General features: G+C 54.5%; 1 protein-coding gene across 1 annotated transcript in view; it reads left to right on the forward strand.

Annotated features, from left to right (window-relative positions):
- Positions 1-23,580, forward strand: part of SLC9A1 (solute carrier family 9 member A1) — a 49,275-nt gene extending 25,695 nt beyond the window's left edge. The window contains exons 2-12 of the mRNA XM_004425795.3: positions 10,255-10,715; positions 13,855-14,105; positions 14,987-15,204; positions 16,253-16,455; positions 18,043-18,132; positions 18,612-18,682; positions 18,801-18,974; positions 19,244-19,358; positions 19,528-19,629; positions 20,998-21,070; positions 21,732-23,580. Of these exons, the coding sequence (XP_004425852.1) occupies positions 10,255-10,715; positions 13,855-14,105; positions 14,987-15,204; positions 16,253-16,455; positions 18,043-18,132; positions 18,612-18,682; positions 18,801-18,974; positions 19,244-19,358; positions 19,528-19,629; positions 20,998-21,070; positions 21,732-22,069 (2,096 nt within the window). The 3' untranslated portion in view covers positions 22,070-23,580. The remainder of the gene's footprint in view (positions 1-10,254; positions 10,716-13,854; positions 14,106-14,986; positions 15,205-16,252; positions 16,456-18,042; positions 18,133-18,611; positions 18,683-18,800; positions 18,975-19,243; positions 19,359-19,527; positions 19,630-20,997; positions 21,071-21,731) is intronic.
- Positions 23,581-24,670: the final 1,090 nt, after the last annotated feature.

Here is a 24,670-nt window from a genome sequence, read left to right on the forward strand (position 1 = left end):
TGCGCACCCAGACACACCAGGCTAAGGGTCACCCCACACCCACCCCTCCGGAAAGCATCCTCATCTTCTCGGTCCCACTCCAAGCTCTGTCCTCTGAGAGTCATTTTCTTTCATCACTGTCTTTCTGGCTCTTCTGAGAGGTCACCAAAACGCTCAGGTTGAGGGGTGCCTGACACCCCTGCTTCATCACCACCCCCAGATGCTATGAAGCACATAATAGACTCGGTAGCTGATTGAGCTGGGAGGGGCAGCAGCTGTTCGCTCCCCAACCTGCCGGCGTGGCCTGAATCTTGTCGTCCCCTTGCAGCACCCCCCCCTCCCCTGTAGCAGCTGAAAATGGGTCGCGACTGCTTTCTGCAGGGCTGTTGTCCTGGAAATAGTAGAATTTCTCTTTGTGTTGCTTTCCTGCCGCCACCTCTCTGTGTCTAAGTTCGATGATACTGTGAGCAAGTTCAAGTTATATATGGTGGGTTTAATTCATTGCTATGCTTCTAAGATAAATGACTTTCAACTGGAAGGGACACTGAGAGCAACAGATATTTGGTATACTCAATTTCAGTGTTCTCTGAAATCTGCATTTGGCAAACTGTACCCTACCGCCCACCAAAAGGAAAAAAAAGAAAAAACCAGCTTTCCCATGGCTCTAAGTTTTCTGGAAATGGAACCTCTCTTATCGAGCCTCTTGTTTCTTCCCCCAGCCCAGGTGTGGGGCAGACTGGTGCTTGGAGCTCCTGATAGCGGGACCTGAGAGCAGTCTGGCGGGAGTCACAGACGGGGCCAAGGCTGGGGATGGGCGTGGGGAGGGGAGAGCAGGAGCTGGGGAGCCACATACCAGAAGAGGAAGGGCACGGTGGCTTGAAAGCAGACTAATCTCAGCTTCTTTTCCAGCTCAGACATTCTGTGCTTTCATCTCCTCCATACCCCAAGGTTGAAATTTGGGGAGCCCAGAAGGGCCTGCTTTGCAAGGGATATGATTTAGATTTTTCTGCCAGTGGTGTCATGGGGTCAGGAGAAAGTGGAAGCCGAGGCCCTCTGCTGTCACTGCCAGCCACAGAGGCAAGGCCTGCCTGGGCCTCTTAGTGGAGGACCTCAGAGTATGAGAAGCCAGCCTTCAGCGTAATGCCATCACGGAGGAACCGTCTAATACATTATGGTGCAGACAAGGCCATACATACAGTGAGGTTGCTCCACGGGGGGCGGGGTGGGGAGTGGGGTCGGCCTGGGTCTGAACACTGCTCTGTAGCCCTGGCTCTGTGACCTTGGGGCGTGTAAGTGACCTTGACCTCTTTACTTATCTCAAAACAGAGATAATACTAGTACCTACTGCACTGGGGTTGTTGAGAGAATTAAATGAGATGCTGCAGTGAAGTGCTTAGCACAGTCTCTGCCCTGTAGAAGCAGTTATAACACAGTATGTAGAATACACCATTAATACAAAATTTTAAAACTATAGATGCAGAAAAGTTTGGAAGTTTGCAATCAAACTGTTAACAGTGTAGATTTGGGGGTTGCATGGCTTCTATAGTGGGTATAGGGAATGGGGGAAAATCACTGGCAGATTACTCTCCTTCTACTTAATGCACTTACATACTGTTGGAAAAAAGTTTTAAATGACTGTGGGTTCCACTTAAAATCACCAAAGCAATATATTTCCATTTTGAAAAAATCTAAAGAAACTAATATATATCACATGGTCACCTGCTGGGGACCCAGACCAGCCAGGAGAGGCTTCTGCCCCACCCCCCTGAGCTGCCTCCCCTACTGGCTGCCTGGAGACCTCTCCCTTGCCAGGCCTGTTGTTGCCTACTAGAGCTCTGTATCTTGTCAACACACACGGGCTGTTTACTTCCAGTCCCTGTCCCTACCCGCCTGGCCTGTGTGAGTCATCCTCCACCTCACGCATGGGGACTCAATCCGGCGCCTTTCCTGTGGGGGGTGGGGAGAAGCTGCTGGAGTGAAATTTATTCAACAAATGTTTATGGAGAGCTTAGATGATTGGGGAGGCTGGGCTGAGTACTCAGAGGTGCTGCCCCAGCTCAGGGTGGGGTGGGGTAGGGGCTACTGAAATGAGTCTTCAGACCCTGGGAGAAGGCTGGTGGGAGTGAAAGGCAGGGCAGGAGCAGAACCTGGCTTAAGACCAGGTCAGGGGCATTTGGGGCCAGGCCTGAAGCTGAGGGGGACCCTCTGAGGCCTGCAGCATCAGCTCGGGCCCCTTGAATCAGTTCCTTGCATGTCCTGCCTGCTCCAGCCGTGTGCCAGCGTCTCCCTCGCTGTACAGTCTCATTTCCAGGCTGGCTGGAGGCTTCAGGGTCCTGGTAAGGCTTTTGAAACCCTCTGTGTTCATTTGTTCACACTCCTTCCCCACCAGTCTCCTGCCCTCAAGACCCAACTTCAATCCCATGTCCTTTAGGAAGCTTCTATCATTCCCTTAACCTGCTTTTCCTGAGCATCACCTTCATGGGATCCAGGGCTGTGTGCTGGGATGCCAAGTCAACTAGAACACCAGCTATGGAGCTCCTGGCTCCTCAGTTTGGAGGAGCACCTGACTCAGCCTGGGGGGTTCAGGGAATGCTTCCCAGAGGAGGTGACACCCGTGCTGGATTTTGAAAGATGAGTAGAAGTTCAAGCTAAAGAAGAGTTTCCCTCTGTGTGCACAGATGGTGTTTGGGGACTTCTGGCATCTGGAGTACAGAGGTTGATGGGGATGGAGGTTAAGTGCTAAGGGTTAATCCTGAGCTCGGCCAGCTCTCTGACCTCAGGATCCTGATCACAACGTACCTGCTCTGAAGCAGCCTGTCCTGCTGGGTCTCTGAGAGAGCCCAGGGAGTCGCTGCATTGCTCCACTTATTGTTCTCAATCTGGCTGTCAGGCCCCGTCTGGCCCATGTGGCATTTCTCTCCTTACCTCTCCTTCATCAATCGTCTCTGGAGTTTGTCTGCCGCTTCACAGTATACAGGTGCTTCTGTCCAGTCCCTGGATTACCACTTGTCTACACACAAGGAAACTGAGGCCCGTCTGTGGTGTGATGATTTGCACAAAGCCTCTTGGTTACTACTAAAAGGCAGAGCTGAGCCTCAAACCTGGATTTTGGCCTCCTGGCCCAAATCCATGCCTCAGGTGGCCCAGCAAATAGTGCTGTGATCTCTGCTAGCTTTTTAGCTAATTTCCCACCCAGACTTGATGTTCCCAGAGGGTGGGAGCCTGTCTCCCGGAGACGTGGATTGAAATATAAGCAAGAAATAGAAGTGCCGTTTGGAAGGATGATGGGGGAAGGCACAGAGACTGGCTCCCCCGGCATGGGAAACGATTCCTACCCAGGTACTTTGAACAGATTTATTTATGGCTGTTTTTGCAGGGGAGGCATATTGCAGACTTCAGTTCTCTTCCTGTTGATCCTAACAGGCTTAGTTTTCATTGACGCAGCATGGCACAAAGAACTGGCAATTAGGAGACCAGGGTTCTAATTTTGACTCTGCCACCTCCTAGCCAGGTAGCCTGGGGCAAGTCACTTCACCTCTCTGAGCCTTGGTTTATCCTTCTGTCAAATGGGGGTCAGGATATGAGGCGAAATGAGAGGAGCTATGTAAAAGCCCCCAACACAGCACCTTGCTTCAGACACTCTAAGAGTCCACTAAGTGTTTTTCTCCTTCTCTTGTCTGGAGGTTGTATCTTAAAGTGAATCATGACCAAATACGCTCTTACTGAGTAGGTGCTATTGGTTGACCTTTTTTAAAAATTGTCATTCATTGGGTGACTCCTGTGGTCTAGGAGCTCTAAATAAAGTATCTCAGTGACACAGCCACCTTGGGGGTGGTATCACCACCCCAGTTCCAGAAGAAGGACTAAGACTCAAAAACACATATTAACAGGTATTGTGCTAGGTGTTTTACATGCTCCATCTCATTTAATCTTCACAGCAGCACTCATATTTGGATATTGGCAAAGGCTTGGTGAAGTCAGCCTACCTTTCCATTTGTCTTTTTCTTTCCCGTTTTTCATTCATTCATTATCCGTACATCCATTTGCCATGTACAGGGTACTTGTGCTGGGCTCTTTAGAGGATACAGACTCTAGAATGGCTTTTCTCCTGCTTCTCTCTCTCTGGCAAACTTCTATTGATCTTTCAAAACCCAATTCAAATGGTCCCTCCCCTGGGAGCATTTCAGAGCCTACTCTGAAATTTCAGAGCCAACCCCACCTCCTTCCTCTTTTCCACACTTCACATCTAAAAGTCAGTTTTATCTCAATTCACAAATAGTTGATGCCTATTCTATGCTGGAAGTGGAGACCCAGGTGATTCTAAAAAGTTCCCAGGCTTAGGGAGCTTAAAGCCCAGTGATGGACAAGTACACACCAACAGGTCATGATAATGTAGTGATTCATGTTATACTTGGGTGTTGAAGAAAGTTATAATAATAGCAGTCACCACTTTAGCAATAGCACTGGCAAAGCAGTGCCAGCATTGCTTGGCATTCTTTATCCTTATTATCTCCTCTTGTACTCCAGAAACCCTCGAAAATAGGGTGTTACACAGATGGGGAAACTGAAGGTTGGAGATATAACGTAACATGCCCAAGGCCACTGGGCAGAGTGGCTAGTGCCACGCGTCTTTGTCTCCGCTGGTCTGGCTGTGAACCTGCTGAGTCTGTGCTAGTCTGGTTTATCTTTCTCCCTGGTCCTCATGACTGACGTTGATGGTGGGAAGAATCAACACCGAGAAGAATCAGATTCAAGAAGAACCAGAGCCCCTCCTACCCCAAAGGACCCTCCAGCCCTGGTGGAGACCGAAGCTGAGTACAGATCAGGCAGGCAGGGGCTGAGCAGTTGGATAATTCCCACCTCCTGCCCTAGGAGTTTAGTGGAGAAGACTGACTCCTTCTGGCTGAGTTAGCTCAAGAAGGCTTCCTGGACGGGGCAGGCTTAAAACATAGGAAGGATTTCCCAAGGTCTTTACTAGGCCACTAAAGTGAAGGGGAGCAGTGTGAGACTTCCCTGGAAAAGAGCTCACAGAAAGAAATACCACCTCTTGCCATCTGGGGACCACTTTGGGCCTCTTTAGTCCTGGGCACTAACACTCCCCTTAGAAACCAAATAAGAATAAAACCAGGAAAAAAAATTAAAAAAATAAAACCAGGGATAATGTGGTGAGTGGCTAAGAGCACAGACTCTAGAGCCAGACTGCCTGGGTTTGAATCAGTTACCACCTACTTGACTTTGAGCAAGGTGCTTAACCTTTCTCAATTTCCCCATCTATAAAATGAGGGGATGGTAATTGTGGCCTTCCAGAGCTGTGGTGAGGTGCAAGTGAGTCAGAAAGTATCAGAGCACACTGCTGTAAACTGTAGAGTGCCAGGCTTTTGTTGGGAGGTATTACCTTTCATTGCTGTAGTTGAGACTGGTTGCTGGGGCAGTTGAAGAGGGAGTTAAAGAAATGGAATCATTGTGCAACCAGGAATCCCCTGGGACCTGGCCGAGTTGCAGCCCCAGAGCAGTCCTCAGGCCTGGAACTAGGGCGGCAGAGCCCCTCATGTGCCCCTGGGTCCCTGGTGACCTGGCACTGGAGGGCTGAGGAGGCCCCTCTTCCCAGCACTCCCCTCTGACTGCCCAGGCCAGGGGAGAGATGCGGGAAGTGGGATCAGGGGTGTCTGGTCACTGTGGCAACCAAGGGTGACGTGGAACAGCCTTGCCTGCGTGCTCCACCGTGCCGGTCTCAGCAGATGGGGACAGTCCGAGGAGACGTAAATAAACTGTTCTCATGGTGAAGAGCAGAAAAGCTGCAGAGGAGCCAGGAGCCCCTCACCAATTCAAAGTTTGCTTGTGTCTGTTTAGCGTGCTTGTGTGTGTGTGTCAGAGAGAGCAAGTGTGGGTGTAAGAGCAAGTAAGGATATGTGTGTCAGAGAGAGTATACATGAGTGTGTGTGTCAGAGGGATTGAGAGTGTGTGTTTGAGAGCAAGAGTATGGGTGAGCGTGTGTGTGGTCCCCCAGTACCCCCAGTTGCCCACCTGCCACCTGTACTGGACAGGATGAGAAACAGCTCTCCCCTCCCCCAGCCTCTTCACCTCAAAGGGGAGCCAGCCTGGAACCGTGTCAGCGAGTTTGCCCTGTGGCTTGGAGATGTTGAACTCCACACCTTCTCGCATCCTTGCTCTGCCATGACTGGATGCCCTCGCAGGAGGCCATGTGGCTTGAGAGATCACTGGGCTTGGAGCTTCATGGGTTCTCGTGGTGGAACTGGTCATGTGACCATTGCCAGGTCACTGGTTCTCTTTGCGTCTCAGTTTCCCTAACGTGTAATGGAGGATTTGGATGATCTCGAAGGTCTGTTCCAGCTCTCACGGCTCTGGATCTGCCTCTACCCCACCCCTGATTCCATCCTGGTGACATCACCACTGCAAGTTCAGGCCCTGGAAGTTTTGCCTCATTTCCTGGCATCTTGGGATCTCGCTTCAATGCTGGGTTTTTGTCAGGGGACCAGGGGCACCAGCTGTGCCCCTGTCACCACACCCGGTGTCAGCAAGCTTCCTGCGCTGTGACGGGTCTCTTCAGGGATGCAGGGGGGGGACGACTGGTGGAGTCAGGGTCTTGGGAGAGGGACAAGCCAAGAACAGGCTTGCAGGCCCCCCCTTCCCTGAGCCACTGTGCCTGATGACAGACTCCACTACCACCACCACCCCCGGAAGCTGCTTTCCAGTAACGTGCCGCCTACCCGTGGGCAAGGAGCCAAGGGTGGTTCCCAGACTTTCCTCCCAGCCTGGGCCTGGCCATGGCCCTCCCTTTCCCATGCCCGTCAAGGCTTGCTGAGAGGCAGGGCCAGCACAGGAAGACCTGGGGAGACCTGCTTGAGGTGTGTCCCCAGCCCTAGTGCTCTGGGGGCTGGCTTATTTGGAAGAAAGTGCATTGCACCTGAGTCATGAGGCCTGGGACCTTGTCCTGGGTGGCCTAGGCATGTCCTGCCTCCTCTGCGCTCCAGGTTTTCATCTGTCAAATAGGAATGCCAGCTGTCTCTTCACCTAGTGGTGGAGGCCTGATGGCCCGAAGGTCATGAGGTTGGGAAAAGCATGGCCATCCCCAGGAGCTCCTCACGGAGGTTCTGACCCTGAGCTGCCTCAGTGTCCCCAGTGCACAGCACTGGCCTGGCTCAGAGAAAATACCCGCACTGGAGTAAAGGATTAATTAGCTCTGTCTGCTGCAGGTTTGAGATGCTCTAAACTAGAGTAGAACTCCCTTAGACTCTCGGGAAGCCACCGAATCTTGCTAAGCCCCAGCTTTCTCTTCTACAAGATGGGGACAGTACCTATCCCACAGGCTGTTGTGAGGACTAAAGAGCACAGTGCCTGGCTCGTGGTGCACCTTCAGGAGTAGTGAACATTCTTCATGTTACTGCTCTTGGCTTGTTTCACACACCTCCCCCCGTCCCCCAAGTGCACTGTCTGGCACTTTCTGGGGCCAGGAAAGCTTTGTGGATTGGACAGATGGCATAGAGGGGTGGGGAGGCATTTTTAAAGCCTCACATGCTAGGTGGAGGTGGAAGCTGTCATCTACCTGCCCTGGGCTGTCTCTTTAGACTCTTCTGCCTTCTCCTAAGGCAGCTGTTGGTGCTCACCTCCAGGGCAGGTGGGGGTAGAGTATTGAGGAGGTCAGCTGGCTGGAGCTGGAGGCGCTGCTTCCTGGCCCGTGCCTGCAGGAGGTCTGCTCCCCTAAACCCCCATGCTGCCTGTCTCCCTCCAGGGCAGTGCAGATCTCTGGGGTGTGGTGCCATTGTCCTGTCTACACTGCTTCTGCCTGGGTTGTCTGACCTTGCTGGGTGCCAGGGAGAGAGAGGAATCTGGGCGGCAACTGTAGATTAGTTATAAGAGGGGGAGGCACCAGAGAAGAACTCCTGCTCTAACCTGAGCAGACTGGGGTGGTCAGGAAACACTTCCTGGAGGAGGTGGCCAGCAGAAGGATATGGTGTCAGCCACACACAGTGGGGGTAGAGGCACAAGAATGGTGTTCTGGAGAGATAAACTAGACTAGGTAAGGATCTGCAGGCAAAAGAGGATGTGGCTCATTTAGGGAAATTGCAAGGAATTTGGCAAGGCTAAAACATAAGAATTGACAGCGGGGAGCACGGGACATGAGCAATACCAGATGCTGGAGGAAATGTTGAAAGTTTGGACTTTAACCTAAACAGCCAGGGAGACTTGGATTCAGCATGACTTAGCCCTTCCCAGTGTACCAACCAGTTAAACACTGGGGTTTCTTGGTGGACACTGCAAAGACTGGGAGACTTTTCAGCAAAAGAGGTGACTTCTGGTCAGGTCTATTGTGAAATCAGGAGAATGTACATGCTGGCTTTGGGGGCCTCTCCTGGCCTAGGATGAGACATGATTTATATCTAGTATGTTTTGAGTGTCTCCTGGATCCATGGCACTGTGCCAAGGCTCTGGGCCTGTGGTGTTACGAGTGAGTCGTGACATGTAGCTACACTGGCACACCCAGATCAGTACCCGAGAGCAGGAGAGCTTGGGGCATGGGGAGGGATGTTCCTCCTTCCTCAGGATCTCAGCGGTAATGAGAACAGAGGCCTGGCCAGATAGGTTATTGGGAGTCATGTGGCTAATGCCCAGCCTTGTGCATTTTCAAATCACTAGATGCTTATTGAGCACCTACTGTGTCCTCAGTCCTGGGGATATAATTATAAACAGTTATGGAATCTGCCTGCACAGAACTTACAGGCTAGGGAGGGGAGGAGAGCAAGAGCTTTCACCTTGAGCAAGGCGTCATACCCCCAGCTGACCCTGGGGGTTATGGTACCAAGATGCAGCTAGATGCCCAGGGCTTCTCTACCCATCTCCCCACCCAAAAACAAACCAAAAAACCCATAGGGAGCTTGGGGCCAAACCTGGCACTGAAAGAGGCCATCTCTGAAGGGGATTTTTGCTACCTCCCAGCTCTGGGTTTGGAGCACCAAAGTGCCCATGCGGAGAGTGGCCTGCTGCTGCTGCTGGCCAGGACCTGGCTTGGGGAGATGGTTGCTGGGTCTCAGGCAGAGGGGCAGGTTCGTGCCTCCCTTGATGGGGAGGAAGGATGGGAGGGGTTGACTTACAGAGAACTGTGGAGTTTGATGGGAGCTGGGGCGGGGGGGTAGGGTCAGACCTGGATTCTGTCCTGGTTCTGCTGTGGATTTGCTGTGTGACCTTGGGAAGTTTCTTTCCCTTTCTGAGCCTCAGTTGCCCTGTCTTCAAAGTGGGTGGGATTGGGCTAGAAACAGGGTGGCAAATAGGTTTTGTCTCACATGCAAAACAGATTGATTGCTGCTGTCTTCTTGAGCAGCTCTCTGGGCTCAGCAGGAAAGCCTGCGAGTCTGGGATTGGAGGGGGTTGCTGCATGCTTTCTGCAAGTTTGCAGATGCTGGGGGTGTGACCCCCAAGTTCCTTCCTGCACTGATGGTCTTTGATTCTTCTGTGCTTCCTTCTGTCTCCTGTGTCAGTTCTCCACCAGCCTGTTGTCTGCTTTCCGCTTGAACACCTCCATGATGGGGAACTCATTGTCTTCCCTCAGACAGAGCTGTTAGATCGTTAGGCCTGGTCTTGAGCTCACCTCTGCCTCCCTGAACTTGTAGCTGGAAAGGTGACCTGGGTTCAGACGTAGGTAATGCTCTTAGATACTTGGAGCCTCAGTAATCAGTGTATAATTTTTGGCCTTCTGGAGGCGTACAGAGCTGCTTCTTTCTACTGTCTTTTGGCAGTGACAGAGAGAGCATCTGTAAATCCTTTGAAAAAAGCACTTTAAAAACATCATCACTGGGGCCGGCCCAGTGGCGCAAGCGGTTAAGTGCACATGCTCTGCTGTGGCGGCCTGGGGTTCGCCTGTTCCCAGGCGCGCACCAATGCACCGCTCGTCAAGCCATGCTGCGGCGGCGTCCCATATAAAGTGGAGGAAGATGGGTACGGATGTTAGCCCAGGGCCAGTCTTCCTCAGCAAAAAAAAAAGAGGATTGGCAGATGTTAGCTCAGGGCTGATCTTCCTCACAAAACAAACAAAAAAAAACATCATCACTTAGTTTATACAGCAGCCCTGTGAAGCCAGTATTATCACCTCCATTTTACAGGTGAGGAAGCTGAGGCTCAGAGAGTTAACAGAGCGGTCCTCTGAAGCCAAGCCTGTGCCCCTCTCACCAGCTGCTCTACTTGTCCCCGGCCCTGTCCCCAACCTTCTGTTCTCCTGGCTCCCCACAAACCTGCGGCCTTCCATTCTCTCCCCCTCCACAGGTTTCCATGTGATCCCCACCATCTCGAGCATCGTCCCAGAGAGCTGCCTGCTGATTGTGGTGGGGCTGCTGGTGGGGGGCCTGATCAAGGGCGTGGGCGAGACGCCCCCCTTCCTGCAGTCAGATGTCTTCTTCCTCTTCCTGCTGCCGCCCATCATCCTGGATGCAGGCTACTTCCTGCCGCTGCGGCAGTTCACAGAGAACCTGGGCACCATCCTGATCTTCGCCGTGGTGGGCACGCTGTGGAACGCCTTCTTCCTGGGGGGCCTCATGTATGCTGTGTGCCTGGTGGGTGACGAGCAGATCAGCAACATTAAACTCCTGGACAACCTGCTCTTTGGCAGCATCATCTCGGCCGTGGACCCCGTGGCTGTGCTGGCCGTCTTCGAGGAAATTCACATCAATGAGCTGCTGCATATCCTGGTCTTTGGGGAGTCCCTGCTCAATGACGCTGTCACTGTGGTGAGGGGGCAGGGACCACACCCAGGTGCATACGGGGCACTGACCTGAATCCAGGTCCAGAGTGAAACCCACATCCACCCACTAATGATAGTAGTGAAACGGCTAATGTCCATTCCTGCTTACTCTGTGCCAGGCATCGTGCTGAGCACTCGACATGGATTATCTCCTTTAATCCTCATGACAACCATAGGAGGTGCTTATTATTCTCACTTTACAGAGGAGGAACCAAAGTTAAATAACTTGCTAGATTATGATAGAACAGGTTAGAAGCCAGGTCTGTGTGACCCCAGGGCCTGAGCTCTTGGCCTTACCAGGTGATATGCTCCATCCCTGACTTGGATTGTTATGTCAGCTCGGTTAAATTGCTTATCCTCTTTGTACCTCAGTTTACCTTTTTATAGACCATTTAGTCTGTGAGGAGCATTTCAGCTTTCATGTTGGCTATGTCTTAAGTTAGAGTGCAGAATTTTGGGGTAGCAATTGTGGAATGGGACCTTGCCCCCCAAACTTCCAGAAAGTGATATGTAAAATGAGTTGGCCTGGGTTGGCCACTTGGTTGCTGTGTGACCTTAGGTAAGTGACTGTACCTCTCTGGGCCTCAGCTTTGACAGCTGCAAAGTGAAAGAATAGTTAGTGGTTTCCTCCCAGGGTCTAGTGAGGACAGACACCCCCAGTGCAGGGTCTGCACACGGCAGCGCTGCATATGTTGCACATGCCCTTCCTCCCAGCCAGTTTCCTCAGGAAACAGACATGTATGTACACACTCACGTCGTGTTGTGAAAACACTTCCATCCCCCTCCTAGCTGGACCCCTCAGAGAGCAGCTGCGCACGCAGGAAAACATAAGGACACGTGTGCACACACCCAGTGCACGCTCGCACACGCACTCTCCTTTCCCCACCCCCAGGCCCTCAGGAAGCTGCACCTCACAGAAGAGACAGACGGTGGTGGTCGGCTGCCTGCAGCCTCGGCTTCCTGGGCTTCCTCTTTGTCTTCCTCTTGTCGGCTCCTCATGGGGCTGGTAGAGCAGCAGCCTGGCCCTAGCCAGCCGGGCCTCAGTCCTGGTCTCTGCTAGCACCAGCTCTTGCCCAGGGTGACCACACAGGCCTCAGTTTCCCCATCTGTAACAGGGATTGCGGTACTTAGCCTGTTGTCCTCCCAGGGTTCTTGCAGGAGTCACACTCACAATGTCTGAAACTAGTAGGTGCCAGAGACGAAGCCCTCCCATTGGATCTGGGTGTTGGGGTTCAAGTTGGCACTACTGGGGAGCAGCGGGGCATGGTTGTGTCAAGTGGATACCTCAGTCTAGCCACCTTGGGCCCATGGCCATGCCTCCCCAAGATGGTGGCAGTGTTCACTGGTGTTCATTGAGCACTTCCTGTCTAAATGTGTATTGCCTCATCTAATCCACATGGAAACTCCGTGAGGTTGGCACTGTAATTAATCTGTTTTTCCAGGTGAGGAAACTGAGGCACTGAGAGGTTAAGGAACTCATCCAAGGTCATATTTGCTGATAAGTGATATAGCTGGGATTCAAATCCATGCAGTCTGAGTCCACAGCCCAAACACTTACCACTATACTACACTGCCTTTCTAGTTCCAGTGACAATAGTACCAGGCTGGGAAGGAGAACCTTGCCCTTTACACGCACCCCATTGGCCCAGGTGGTGCACCCTGAGGACCCATGAATCTCCTCAGGCCAGGTGTGAGTTTAGGTATCCTGGGGCTGAGAATGCACCTGCTGAGTGCTGCTGGTGCCCTGCTCTGTCTCCCAGAAGACTGTCGTCCAAGCAGCACTGGGGACTGGCCAGTGCTCAGCATCTCCCCTTCCTGCTTGGCCCAAGTTGGGCCCTTTCTAGAGCTCTGGACGTGGGTGTGAGTGCCCTGTTTTCCCAGACCATAAAGCTGAAGGCTGCCCCTGAGCTGCGTGGTTTCAGGCCTCTGCCCTGGAGCAAGTCACATCCCCCACCCAACCCCCTCCTCCAGGTGCTGCCCAGGTACTGGGGGCTTTGGAGGATTCCCTCTCAGGGATCCTCAGGTCCTCTTCCCCTCTCCCTCAGCACCCCCCAGGCCCAGAAACTGCCTAGCTGGTTTCCTGGCAGAGCTGTCTAGGAGTAGACCAGGCAGCCAGCGAGCCAGCACCTAAGCAGGGACAGAACCTCAAAGCTGAACCTGCCTGGGAGGCCCCACCACTGCTGTCAGGAAACGAGTTCTGGGCCCAGTTCTGCTGCTCTCGAGCTGGGGGCCCTCCGGCAAGTCGCTTCAGCATCTGAGCCTCAGTTTAGACATCCTTGGCCTGCCCACCTCCCAAGGCTGTTGTGGGTCAAGCAGGATAACTGTCGTCAAAGGGCTTCACAGTGTATGAAGTGCCACTTAAACGTCTGACGATGGTGTTATGGTGACCGTCTATTTCCCAGTCCGGCAGGTGGGGAAGCCTCAGAGAGCCTCTAGTTCCATAGCGTCTGAACTTGGTTGTTCATTGCAACCACCTGAGGAGATTTCTAGGCCCCCCCCCCACCCCCACCCCTCCAGAGAGTCCAGGTGGGGTATGCCTGGCAGTGTGTATTGTCAGAAAGCTTCAGAGGTTAGGAAGTCCTGTTCTAGTTCATTGTCTGAACTTTCCCTGGTTTGTGCTGAAGGAGAGACTGAAGTTGGGACAGGGACGTGACCTGCCCAAGGTCAAACAGTGAGAGGCAAACGTAGTCGTGCCAGTAGGAGCTGACACTGTGATGGGCATGGCTCTAAGCACTTTCCTTTATTAACTAATTTAATCCTCACAACAGTATAATGTGGGTACCATTATCCCCATTTTATGGATAGGAAAACTGAAGCACAAGGAGATGCAATAATTTGCCCCAGTATACAGCTAGGGAGCGGCAGAGCCAGAACTCCAACCCAGGCAGTTTAGCTTCAGTCTGTGCTCTCTGCCAGCATGGCATCCTGGAGGCCCAAAGCAAGACCCTCTGGCCCCCAGGCCAGTGGTTTTGAGCACCTGCGTGGCACTAGGGTTTCTTTACTACCATGTGGCCTCTTCTTGTGGCCGTGGTCAACAGAGGGGACGGGATCACCCTGGGTGGACCCCAGAGAGTCATGGGGCAGTGCCCTGCCCTCCTGCCGACCAGCCTGCACACCCTCCCCAGGTCCTGTATCATCTCTTTGAGGAGTTTGCCAACTACGAACGTGTGGGCATCGTGGACATTGTCCTCGGCTTCCTGAGCTTCTTCGTGGTGTCCCTGGGCGGGGTGTTTGTGGGCGTGGTCTACGGGGTCATCGCAGCCTTCACCTCCCGATTCACCTCCCACATCCGCGTCATCGAGCCGCTCTTCGTCTTCCTCTACAGCTACATGGCCTACCTGTCAGCCGAGCTCTTCCACCTGTCGGGCATCATGGCGTGAGTCTGGGCGTGGCACTGGGATTCCCCAAGCTAGTAGGGTCATGAGGGAGCTCCCCAGGGCCCAGCCTCCAGCTCCAGGGACGAGACTCGAGCACCAGGCTCCAGGTCCTGGGACTGCCCCTGGAAGCACTGAGTTTAAAGTTCTGGAAAGTCTCAGTTCTGCCACTTCTTCCCTTCCTTTGTCTCAAAGGGACTCCCTTGGTCGTAGCTGGACGCAGGCACTCACATGCACTGCTCCCCTCAGCAGCTCCAGCAAGGAGGCTCGAGGCTTCTGTTGAAGTGAGGAGTCCTGGAGGTCCTGAGCCCTCAGCTGAGTCTTGAAGGGGAGGAAGTGCAGAGGCAGGCCTGGATTAGGGATTAGAGTGCCAGCAAGGAAGCTAGGCCAGCAGGAGTGGAGTCCAGGTGTGGTCACCAGGCTGGGAGGGCCTGGGCTGCTGCTTGGAACAGAGCTCCTTGTGGGGACTATTGTGCGTTAGGGGACATCACACTTGGGGAGTAAACCCAAGGCCACGGACATGTGTAATCGACTTCCTATAGGCAGAGAGGCAGTGTGGCCTCGGGGAAAGGGCACAGGCTTTGGAATTGGGCAGACCTAGTTTGCATCTTAGTTCTGCCTCTCGCTGCCAGTGTGACAGTGGGCAGACAACTTTATTTCTCCAAGCCTCAGATCCCTCATCTGAAAAATGCAGGAATATGCTTGGGCCTGTAGAGTTGACATGAGGATTGAGAGAGAACAAGTGTGTAAAGCCCGCAGCGGGCATCTGAGCCATAAGAGGAGCTCAGTAAACAGGCACCTGTCAGCCTCCCTGGCAGCAGAGGGGCTCTGGGAAGGCACAGCTCAACTCTGAACTCTGAACCCCACTCCTCCCCAACCCCAGACTCATTGCCTCGGGAGTGGTGATGCGCCCCTACGTGGAGGCCAACATCTCCCACAAGTCCCACACGACCATCAAATATTTCCTGAAGATGTGGAGCAGCGTCAGCGAGACCCTCATCTTCATCTTCCTCGGCGTCTCCACTGTGGCTGGCTCCCACCACTGGAACTGGACCTTTGTCATCAGCACCTTGATCTTCTGCCTCATCGCCCGAGTGCTGGGTGAGGTCCCGGGCAGCCGGGGAAAGTGGTGGGTGAGTGCTGTGTGTGTGTGTGGTGGGTTGTGTGGAGGGGCCCAGGTTGGCTCCTGGCTGCTCCAAGCACAGCTGAACGGCAGGGGCTTCCCCACTCCTCCTCTCTGCCATGCTGAGGCCATGGTGGGCCCTTGAGGGGAACAAGCCCATGCTGCTGGCGAGTCTGTGATCTCTAGGGAGACAGTTGTGGTGTTTCAGAGTGGAGGGGCCTCAGGGACCCTGTGACTCTGAGCCTGTCAGTTTCTGAGAAGGGGACCGAGGTCCACAGAGCCCAGGTCTGTGAGTGTTCTCTGCATTGTCTCGTGCACAGATGGCTTTAGCTCTTGCACAGATGGCTTTAGCTCTTGCAAAGCTGCATGCAGCTTCTCCAAACCTACGCTGTCAGTGCTGGGCTGCACACGGGTACCAGGCCCTCAGGCCCTTGGATTCTGCTTACACTTTCCAGACGCACCTCACCTCAGTGACTGTGTCACCTCCCCACTCTGGATCTCACTCACCTCCTTTCTGAGAGTAGGTCTGTGGTTGCCGAGCCTGCCTGGGCATCACAGTTACTTGGTGCATGGTTTTAAAACCCCTTTAATCCTGGGCTTCATCCTCCAGAGATTCTAGTTCTGTGGGTTGAGGTCAGACCCAGACCTCTGCACTTTTTAATGACTTTATTATGGAAAATTTCAAACACGTAGAAAAGTAGACCCCACGTACCCATCTTATTTAATAGATATCAATTTGCGGCCAGTCTTGTTTCATCTCTTTTCCCATTATGCTCCTGACCTCTGGCCACTGGAGGCCTCTGTGATGTCTCTAAAGTGCATCTGGGTTGGGGAACCCCCTTAAGGATCCACCCAGCTCTTGGATTGAGGGATTCAGCGCACCCTGGGCTGAGCAACCCGGGAAATGAGTAAGCTGGGCAGGTGGGCAGGTTCACTAGTGGAGGCTCTTCCAGACAGAAGTCACTGGTACAGAAGCCAGGGGGGGCTGGGGACAGCCTGACCCCTCTTCTTGCCCCTCCCTGGCAGGCGTGCTGGGTCTGACCTGGTTCATCAACAAGTTCCGTATTGTGAAGCTGACCCCCAAGGACCAGTTCATCATCGCGTATGGGGGCCTGCGAGGGGCCATCGCCTTCTCCCTGGGCTACCTCCTGGACAAGAAGCACTTTCCCATGTGTGAGCTGTTCCTCACTGCCATCATCACCGTCATCTTCTTCACCGTCTTCGTGCAGGTGCTGGACAGGGCAGAGCAGCCCTGCCTGGGGACCCTGACTTTCCAGTGGAAAGAGGAAGCGCATGACCCAAGATGGGGTTCTAGTCCCAGCTCGACCAATAACTTGCACAACCTTGGGCAAGCCACTCCCCCTTTCTGGGCCTCGGTTTCCTCAATTGTAAAGGGAGAATTGTGATAGTGAGTCATTTCGAAGTGACCAATCGGAATGGAAAGTAACCAGAAAGCTGCCTAACTTAGTTAGGAACCCAGATAGCATTAAGAGAAGTGAGTATAGTCAGCAGACCCACGATGCTCATTGTAGGACTTTAGGGAAGTGATTTAATATCTTAGGATCTCAGTTTCTGCATCTGTGAAGTGGGAATAATAGCACAACACAGGGCACTGGAAAAGTCACAGAGCTGGGCAGCAGGAGGTGTGGAGTCAGTCTGAGCTCTGCTGCTATCTGTGTGACCCTGGGAAAGACCGTTCTCCCGTCCCTGGGTGTCAGTTCCCCATCTGTGAAGGGAGGGACCTGGACTAGATGATCCCGAAGAATCCTTCCAGTCTGCTGGTCCGTGATTTCTGTGCATTTAAATGACCCAGGCTTAGCTGAGAGCCCACCCCCACCCCCTTCAGAGTCCCCAAGGAAGCCCAGCCTGGGATGGTGTCAGTTGTTCCACCTGTCCTGACCTGTGACCTTGGGCAAGTGAGAAACACTTTGGGCCTCTGTTTCTCTGCCATCCCCTCCGTCTTTCCTGGACGCTAGTCCTGGCAGAGCCCTTGATGGGAAATGTCATTGCCTTCTCAGGAGAAAAAAACGTAAAGGACACCTCCTGGGGCAGGACTTATTTTCTGTCCTTTAGAGGGAGAGGGGGCTGCCTCTTTTGTCCTCTTGCCCTACTTCCATCTTCAAAAATGTTTTTTCACCTTGACTTTGTAGTTGTATATGCTCATGACTTACCAAGCCCATTTTCAATGGAGGCAGCGTTGAGGTAGGGACCTCCCTGCCTGCCTGGGTTTGATTCCAGCTCTACTACTTCTGTGAGACCTTAGAAATTACTTCACCTCTGAGTCTCAGTTTCCTTATCTGTCAAATGGGGACAATGAGAGGACCTACCTCTTAGGGTCGGTGTGGGTATTGAAGAGCTGATACTTATAAAACGCAACTGGCTCTGGCACATGGCAAGTGTGCAGTTAAATTAGCTGCTGCTGCTGTTACTAGGTCCTCCCTGGTCTCAGTCCTGCGAGGGGGGCAGAGCAGAGTGGTTCTCTCTGTTAGCCAGGCCTGCCTGCCCTGGGGTTGCAGAACACATCTATAGTAGAGCCCACAGTTGAACCCACACCCTCTGACCCCTGCCCCCAGGCTAGATGATCATTGTGAGAGTCATTCGGCTGGATGGGCTGTCAAACCTCTGGCTGTGTCTTCAGGAAGAAGCAGGCCTTAAGGACCAGCCTTTATATAAGTGCTGGCTTGGAGGTTGGAAGATTGGGGACCTCAGAGCAGAAGGCATCCCAGCCTCAGGGGTCCTGCGGGGAGGTGGGAGCCTCTGTGGCCTCCCTGCCAGGGTAGCAGAACTGGAGTGCCTGACACCCACCTGCCCCCCAGGGCATGACCATTCGGCCCCTGGTAGACCTGTTGGCTGTGAAGAAAAAGCAAGAAACGAAGCGCTCCATCAACGAGGAGATCCACACACAGGTACTGGAAGCTGGACCCAGGCCCTTGGTTGCAGGAGAAGGCTCAGGGAGCTGGGGAGTAGCTAGGCCTCGCATCCATGCCCTCAGCCAGCCTTTCCTCCCTTATCCCAGTACCGGGGTGGTTCTTTAGCCTCTTGAGGTCACCAGGTCACAACATAGGGAGGTGTGGTATAAGCAGCCTGGAGCCTGAGGAGGGGGCGTCATGCCATCTTTACCTCTAGTAGGAACCTATCCCAGGCATCGGGCACAGATGGGTTCAGAGAGGGGGGCTCAGCCGGGCCCCACTGGCAGAGGGTTTGAGGTGGTGCCACTGGGATTCAGGATGAGTGAGGTGTAGGCGCCACCTCCTGGCTGTCCCTGGAACTACAGGGCTGGGCTGAGCAGAGCTGCCCTAGGGTGGAAGATGGGGGGCCTATTCAGAAGTCTTGGTAGGGGCGGAGCCCAGTGGTGAGGCTTGACCTGGCCCTGGGCCCGTTTCAGTTCCTGGACCACCTTCTGACAGGCATCGAGGACATCTGTGGCCACTATGGCCACCACCACTGGAAGGACAAGTAGGTGGCAGGCCTGGTGGGCAGGTGGGTGGGGAGGGGCAGGTAAGGGTCTCCCAGGGTCTGGGCATTTCCTCACCCCAGGAGCTGGCTCTAACCATCTCCTCCCTCTTCCCACCAGGCTGAACCGGTTTAATAAGAAGTATGTGAAGAAGTGTCTGATAGCGGGCGAGCGCTCCAAGGAGCCCCAGCTCATTGCCTTCTACCACAAGATGGAGATGAAGCAGGCTATTGAGTTAGTGGAAAGCGGGGGCATGGGCAAGATCCCTTCTGCCGTCTCCACCGTCTCCATGCAGTGAGTGCTTATGGCCAGCCCCCCAGCTTCTGCACCCACACAATGACCCCTCGACACCAACCTGGAGCAGGCCACTTTGGGGGGCAGTGAGCCAGGCCCCTCTGTCGTCCTGTTAGGGCGGGTGAGAGAGCTCCAGGGCTTCACTGAGGACTTGAAGCTTTGCTCACTCACCTGGACCATCCCCTGGTGACCTCCTTCTGGCCCAGCCCTGCAGGCTCCAGGGTCACAGGAATTTTCTTGGGGACCTAACCTATGCCCTGTTGTCCCAGGAACATCCACCCCAAGTCCCTGCCTGCCGAGCGCATCTTGCCAGCACTGTCCAAGGACAAGGAGGAGGAGATCCGCAAAATCCTGAGGAACAACTTGCAGAAGACCAGGCAGCGGGTGAGGGGCTGCTCCGCCCGAGCCCCTTCCACAGCAGAGGAGCTCCTCTGCCCCCTCTCCTCTGCCCCCTCTCTGCTCCAGCCCTGCCCGCCGTGTGCCCAGAGCCACCTCGGCCCCTCTAGGCCCATCTTCCAGGGCCTGCCCTGCCTGACAGCTGTTCCTCCCACAGCTGCGGTCCTACAACAGACACACGCTGGTGGCAGACCCCTACGAGGAGGCCTGGAACCAGATGCTGCTCCGGAGACAGAAGGCCCGGCAGCTGGAGCAGAAGGTATGTCTGGGTCGAGAGCTGGCTCCTGCCTTTCTCTGGGAGTCTGGGTTCTTCCTCTTCCCGCACCTCCACCACCAACCCTTTTTGAGCATAGAGCCACTCCAATCTAGTTTTTTGGCCTCCTCCACTTGTTTCAAAGGCTAAGCTCCAGGGAAGGTTCCAGAAAGCTGCTTCCTTCTCACCTCCTCCCACCTCAGAGCAGCGAAGAGGCCAGGGCCCCTCATTGTATCCTCAGGCACCTGAGCTAGAAGAGCCTATCCATGTGCTCTGTCTAACCCTTCATTTTCTAGTGAGAAAGCTAAAGCTCATGGGGGGAGGGGACCTGCCCAGAGTCACAAAGCAAGGCATACACGCATTCATCCGTTTGGCCAGGAAACATTTGTCAAGTGGTTCCTAAGTGCCCGGCAGCAGCATAGCCTGTGAATCCGGCAGTGACTCAGCGCAGTCCCTCCCTCACAGAGCTTCTCGTGCAGTGGCCCATGCACGACAGGAAGTGCGGGGGCCTGGGCACCTTGAACAGGGAGGCGGGCAGGGTAAGCTTAGGAGTAAGAGCCAGGGTGAAGGGGTGTGGGCAGAGCAGTGGTCCAGGCAGAAGGAAGAACGTGTGCATTAGTGCCGAATCACAGAATGTGGCCCGTTCTAGAAATAGACACTGAGGGTTCGGCTTTCAAGGAAACTTGTTAATGGTTTAAGGGTTTGGGCTTTATTCCGAGGACATGGAGAACTATGAAGGGTTCTAAGGAAAAGAGTGACATGGGAAGGGGTGGGGGTGGCCCAGATTAGTGCGGTGACTGGGGGAGATGAAAAGAAGTGGGTAGATTCAGGGCATTTAGGAGGGGGAACTAGCAAGACTTGGTCACCAGTTTGAGATGGGGCTGAGGGAAGAGGAAAAGGAGTTAGGGGTCATGTCTAGCCTTCTGATTGGGGTAGTTGGAGTGGTGGCTGCGATAAGGGATGCCGAGGAAGGAACAAGGTTTTGAGGAAAGTAAGGAGCTGAGCTCAGTTTTGACATGTTGCACTGAGATACCTGGGGGCCATCCAGGGCCCAGCTGTCCACTCGTGAGTTTTCTTTATGGGTTTGGACTTCAGGGGCAGGTGTGGGCTGGAGCTAGAAACTGGGGCAGTGTCACTGTGGAGAGGCAGCCCAGGAGATCGCATAGCTTGATGAGAACCTGGGCCAAGCCCTCAGGAGCCCCTGAAGTCCCAGCACGGCCCCAGCGCAGGCCCAGGCAGATGAAGAGCCTAATGAGGAGTTGACAGAGAGGGAGCGAGCACTCCGAACATGCCAAGGGAGGGTGTGGCCACCAGCTTCCGGCGGCCTCCAGAGGGGCTGCCTGCGCTTACCCCTGTCTGCTCTTTCTCTGTCAGATCAACAACTACCTGACGGTGCCGGCCCACAAGCTGGACTCGCCCACCATGTCACGGGCCCGCATCGGCTCAGGTAAGGCAGGGCACAGGGTGCCTGGAGAGGGGCCTCGAGGCTGGGCCCTCAGTGCCACCGTCTCCTGATGAGGCTACCGAAGGAACAGGCCTCAGAGCCAGGGGGAGGACTGGCTGCTCCCTCACTGACCTGCTCCCAGGCCATGAGCTCCTCTTACATCAGGTGGAGGTGGGGATTCACCAAAGAGGGGGCAGAAGAATGGCCCTGCTGTCCTCCTCAGGACAGAGGTGCTCCACATGGGGGTCATAGTGAGGACTGTGAAGAGAGCTGGGTGCCTGGCAGGGAGGCAGGAGGGATCTGCACACTGGGATCTCCAACATGTGGGAGAAGCAAGGGCAGGCCTCTCCCAGTCCTGGGGCCCCGGGAGCAGACAGCAACTCAGGAAGAACCTCACACCTAATTCTTGGTCTGAGGAGAGACACCTCTGGGAGCCCCAGGTCTGAGGAGAGAAACACAGTCCTACCTTTGAGACCCCAGTGTAAGGGGAAGAGAAGCTCTCTGATGTGGGCTCATAGAGGCCCCTGTGGAGTGATTCTGCAACATACCAGGATTGCTGCACTCACAGGAAGGTTCTGTGGGAGTCACTGGCACAGGCTGAGGTGGACGCGTGCTGGGCAGGGCTCGGGCAGAAGCCAGCTTGTGCCTTGCTCTTGCTCCCTAGACCCGCTGGCCTATGAGCCAAAGGCCGACTTGCCTGTTATCACCATTGACCCAGCCTCCCCGCAGTCGCCTGAGTCTGTGGACCTGGTGAATGAGGAGCTGAAGGGCAAGGTCGTAGGGCTGAGCCGGGATACGAGGTTGGCCGAAGAGGACGAGGACGACGACGACGGGGGCATTGTGATGCGGACCAAGGAGCCCTCATCCCCAGGCACCGATGATGTCTTCACACCTGGGCCAAGTGACAGCCCCAGCTCCCAGAGGATACAGCGCTGCCTCAGTGACCCAGGCCCCCACCCTGAGCCTGGGGAGGGAGAGCCTTTCATCCCCAAGGGGCAGTAGCGCTGGGGCCAGCGGGCAGTGCCCGTCCCACCACAGACTCTCCCACCAGAGCAGGGGCTGCTGGGGGAGCAGGGGGCTCCCTCGTCCTACCTGACCTGGATTGGCCCTGCCCCTCTCCCCGCCGCATGGCAGCTGGGCCCACAGCCCCCATCGCAGCACGGCTTCCCCCTGCCTCCTGGGAAGTGCCCTCTCTCCCACCAGAACTGCCTTCCCAATCCATTAGGCAGAACTGCTGGGCTGTGAGGCGGACCCTGCCCCTTCCCGATCCAGGCTCTCTCCCACACTGGGACTAGGACCTCTGAGTTTCCCAGACCTCAGAGGCCCCCTCGCACTCCATCACCCTCCTCATTCAATCCAATCTTAGTTTCTAACCAAAGAGCCTCTGGCTCAGCCTTGGTTCCACCTGGGAAGGAAAGGAGCCGAGGCCTCTCTTGGCCTAGGCCAGGCTCTCTGTTAACAGGAGAAAGACTAGGGGGACCAGGCATCTGACTGGGGGAGGGATCGGTGACCCATGGCAGTCCCACCCTCCTGCCAGCTCTGTCACCCTGGCCAGCCACCCTGACCTGTCCTTATTCAGAGCTGCAGGCTGAGGGCAGCTCTGAGCTTCTCTGTCTGGAGCTGGGGCGCTTTAGACAGTGAAGTGACTCAGTTTTCCAAACTGTGCTCCAAGGGACCACCGGGCCCTTCAGGGGCTGCTGTCAGGGGAAGGACTGTCGGGGGCTCCAGAAAGTGCTGCCTTTTTGTGTGTTGTGTTTGTTCACACTTCCGTGTATGATTGTATTTGCACAGAGGGCATTCCTGTTTTTAAAACATTTAAAAACCCCTGGCTGACAGAGCTCTGGCCCTGCCCTCCTACTCCAGAGAATTACCCTCCTCATCTGTGCCTCTGCCCAACACTCTCCCCCAAATCGGTCCTCTGCCTCCTGGGCTCTTAAGTGTGGCCCCAAGGCTCTGGTTTCAGAAGTAAGCCCCCCACCCCAGTCATGGGCCTCCTGGCACCTTCTTTGCTCTTGGGCCTGGGCCTCAGTTTCTGCTGGCCTGTTCTTTCTCTCATCCCCCCATTGGCCCCTAGAGTCTCTCCCTCTTACATATACTGTACCCAGCTTGCTGTGGAGCCCAGTTCTTGGGAGAGAAGGCCTCCCAGCAGCTGGGGCTGGTGGATGGGCAGGGTCCTGGGCCCCCAAAGGCCTTTGCTCACAGGCACACACTCCCACCCCTGCTGCCACCATGGCCAGTCCCAGGCCTATTGGTGTCTGTCCTTCCCCCTAGGGCACTCCCTTCCCCAGGATTGTGCAATAGTCAGAGTGTCCCTCTTCCCAGTGGACTGGGAGGTGGGTGCTCATCTGTCTCCCCTCCTCTCCGTGCAAGTGCTCCTTGGGCAGGAGTCACCATGCAAGGGTGATGTTGACAACCATGTTCGAAGCCACCACAGCTGCTGCCACTCTGCCGCCTGTACAGAAGAAACCGAATCTTTTTCATATTCTAATAAATCCATGTGAGTTTTTGATAGAGTTGAGGGCTGCTTCCTGGGGACCAAGGACTTTGGGGAGGAGGGTGGCCTGGGGGCCTGAAGGACTTAGCTCAATGGCTGGCACAGAGAAATGCTTAATCCATGTCAGCTGCTGGTGTGATTACTGGGTGCCAGGCACCGGAGATACAGCGGTGAGCAAAGCAAGATGCTCCCTGCCCTCAGGTGCCTTCAGCGGAGAGAGCAGCATTAATCAAACATTCATACAGACCAGGAAAAACCCAGGGTGTTTGCAAATGACGGTGAATGAAAGGTGGGGGGGGGGGATGGCGAGGAGGGCCTTCCTAAGTGGTATCCTAGGAGAGGACTAGAGAATGAGCCGAGGTTAACCAGGTGAAGAAGGTTTCAGAGAGTTCCCGAATATTCTAATTGGGAGCTGCACATCTGAGAAAAGGCTGGTGTGGCTGGGTCAGAGAGTGACAGGAGGGGAAGCAAAGATGGGACCTTGCAGTCCACGGTTAAGATTTTGGTTTATACTAAGGGAAATGGAAAGATTCTCACCTGTTTAGTGGGGACAGTAACCCCTGAATGAAATGTGCTCAGGTGTGTAATGGGCTCAGCACAGAGTGGGTGCCCAGTGAGCTTAGTTCAGCCGACGTTGGATCCCTGAGGTGCAGTTCCAGGAGCTGCCCACCAGAGGGCAGTGGGGCCTTGGCACACACCCCAGGCACCCTTGGAACCTGGATTGTCCAGGAAAGCATCTCCTTTGCCCAGACTGAGAACTGTGAACAGAGCTGGTTTGATTCACAAAATCTGAAGTGCCCAGTGCCAAAAGGGCCCTAGGGAGGGACCGCATCATTCATTCCTATATCAATTGGTGTCCCAACGAGAAATGGATGGTACTCAAAGGGATACTGAAGAGCCTTCAATTAAGGGATTCTTTACACAGGTGTGAGCAGGGTTAAGGAAACCTAGCAGGGATGGGACCCAGGGGACTCACACTACAGGAAGCCATTACAACCCAGAGACCTGAAGGGCAAGAGGAGGGAGCTGTTACTATGGAAGAGGGGCTGCCTGCTGGAGCTGCAGCCATAAGGGGCAGAACACAGCCCTTGCCAGGCAGGGAGCCAGGG

Source organism: Ceratotherium simum, chromosome 22 (genome assembly GCF_057802395.1).
Source record: "Ceratotherium simum simum isolate JZ-2026a chromosome 22, ASM5780239v1, whole genome shotgun sequence".
Taxonomy (NCBI): domain Eukaryota; kingdom Metazoa; phylum Chordata; class Mammalia; order Perissodactyla; family Rhinocerotidae; genus Ceratotherium; species Ceratotherium simum.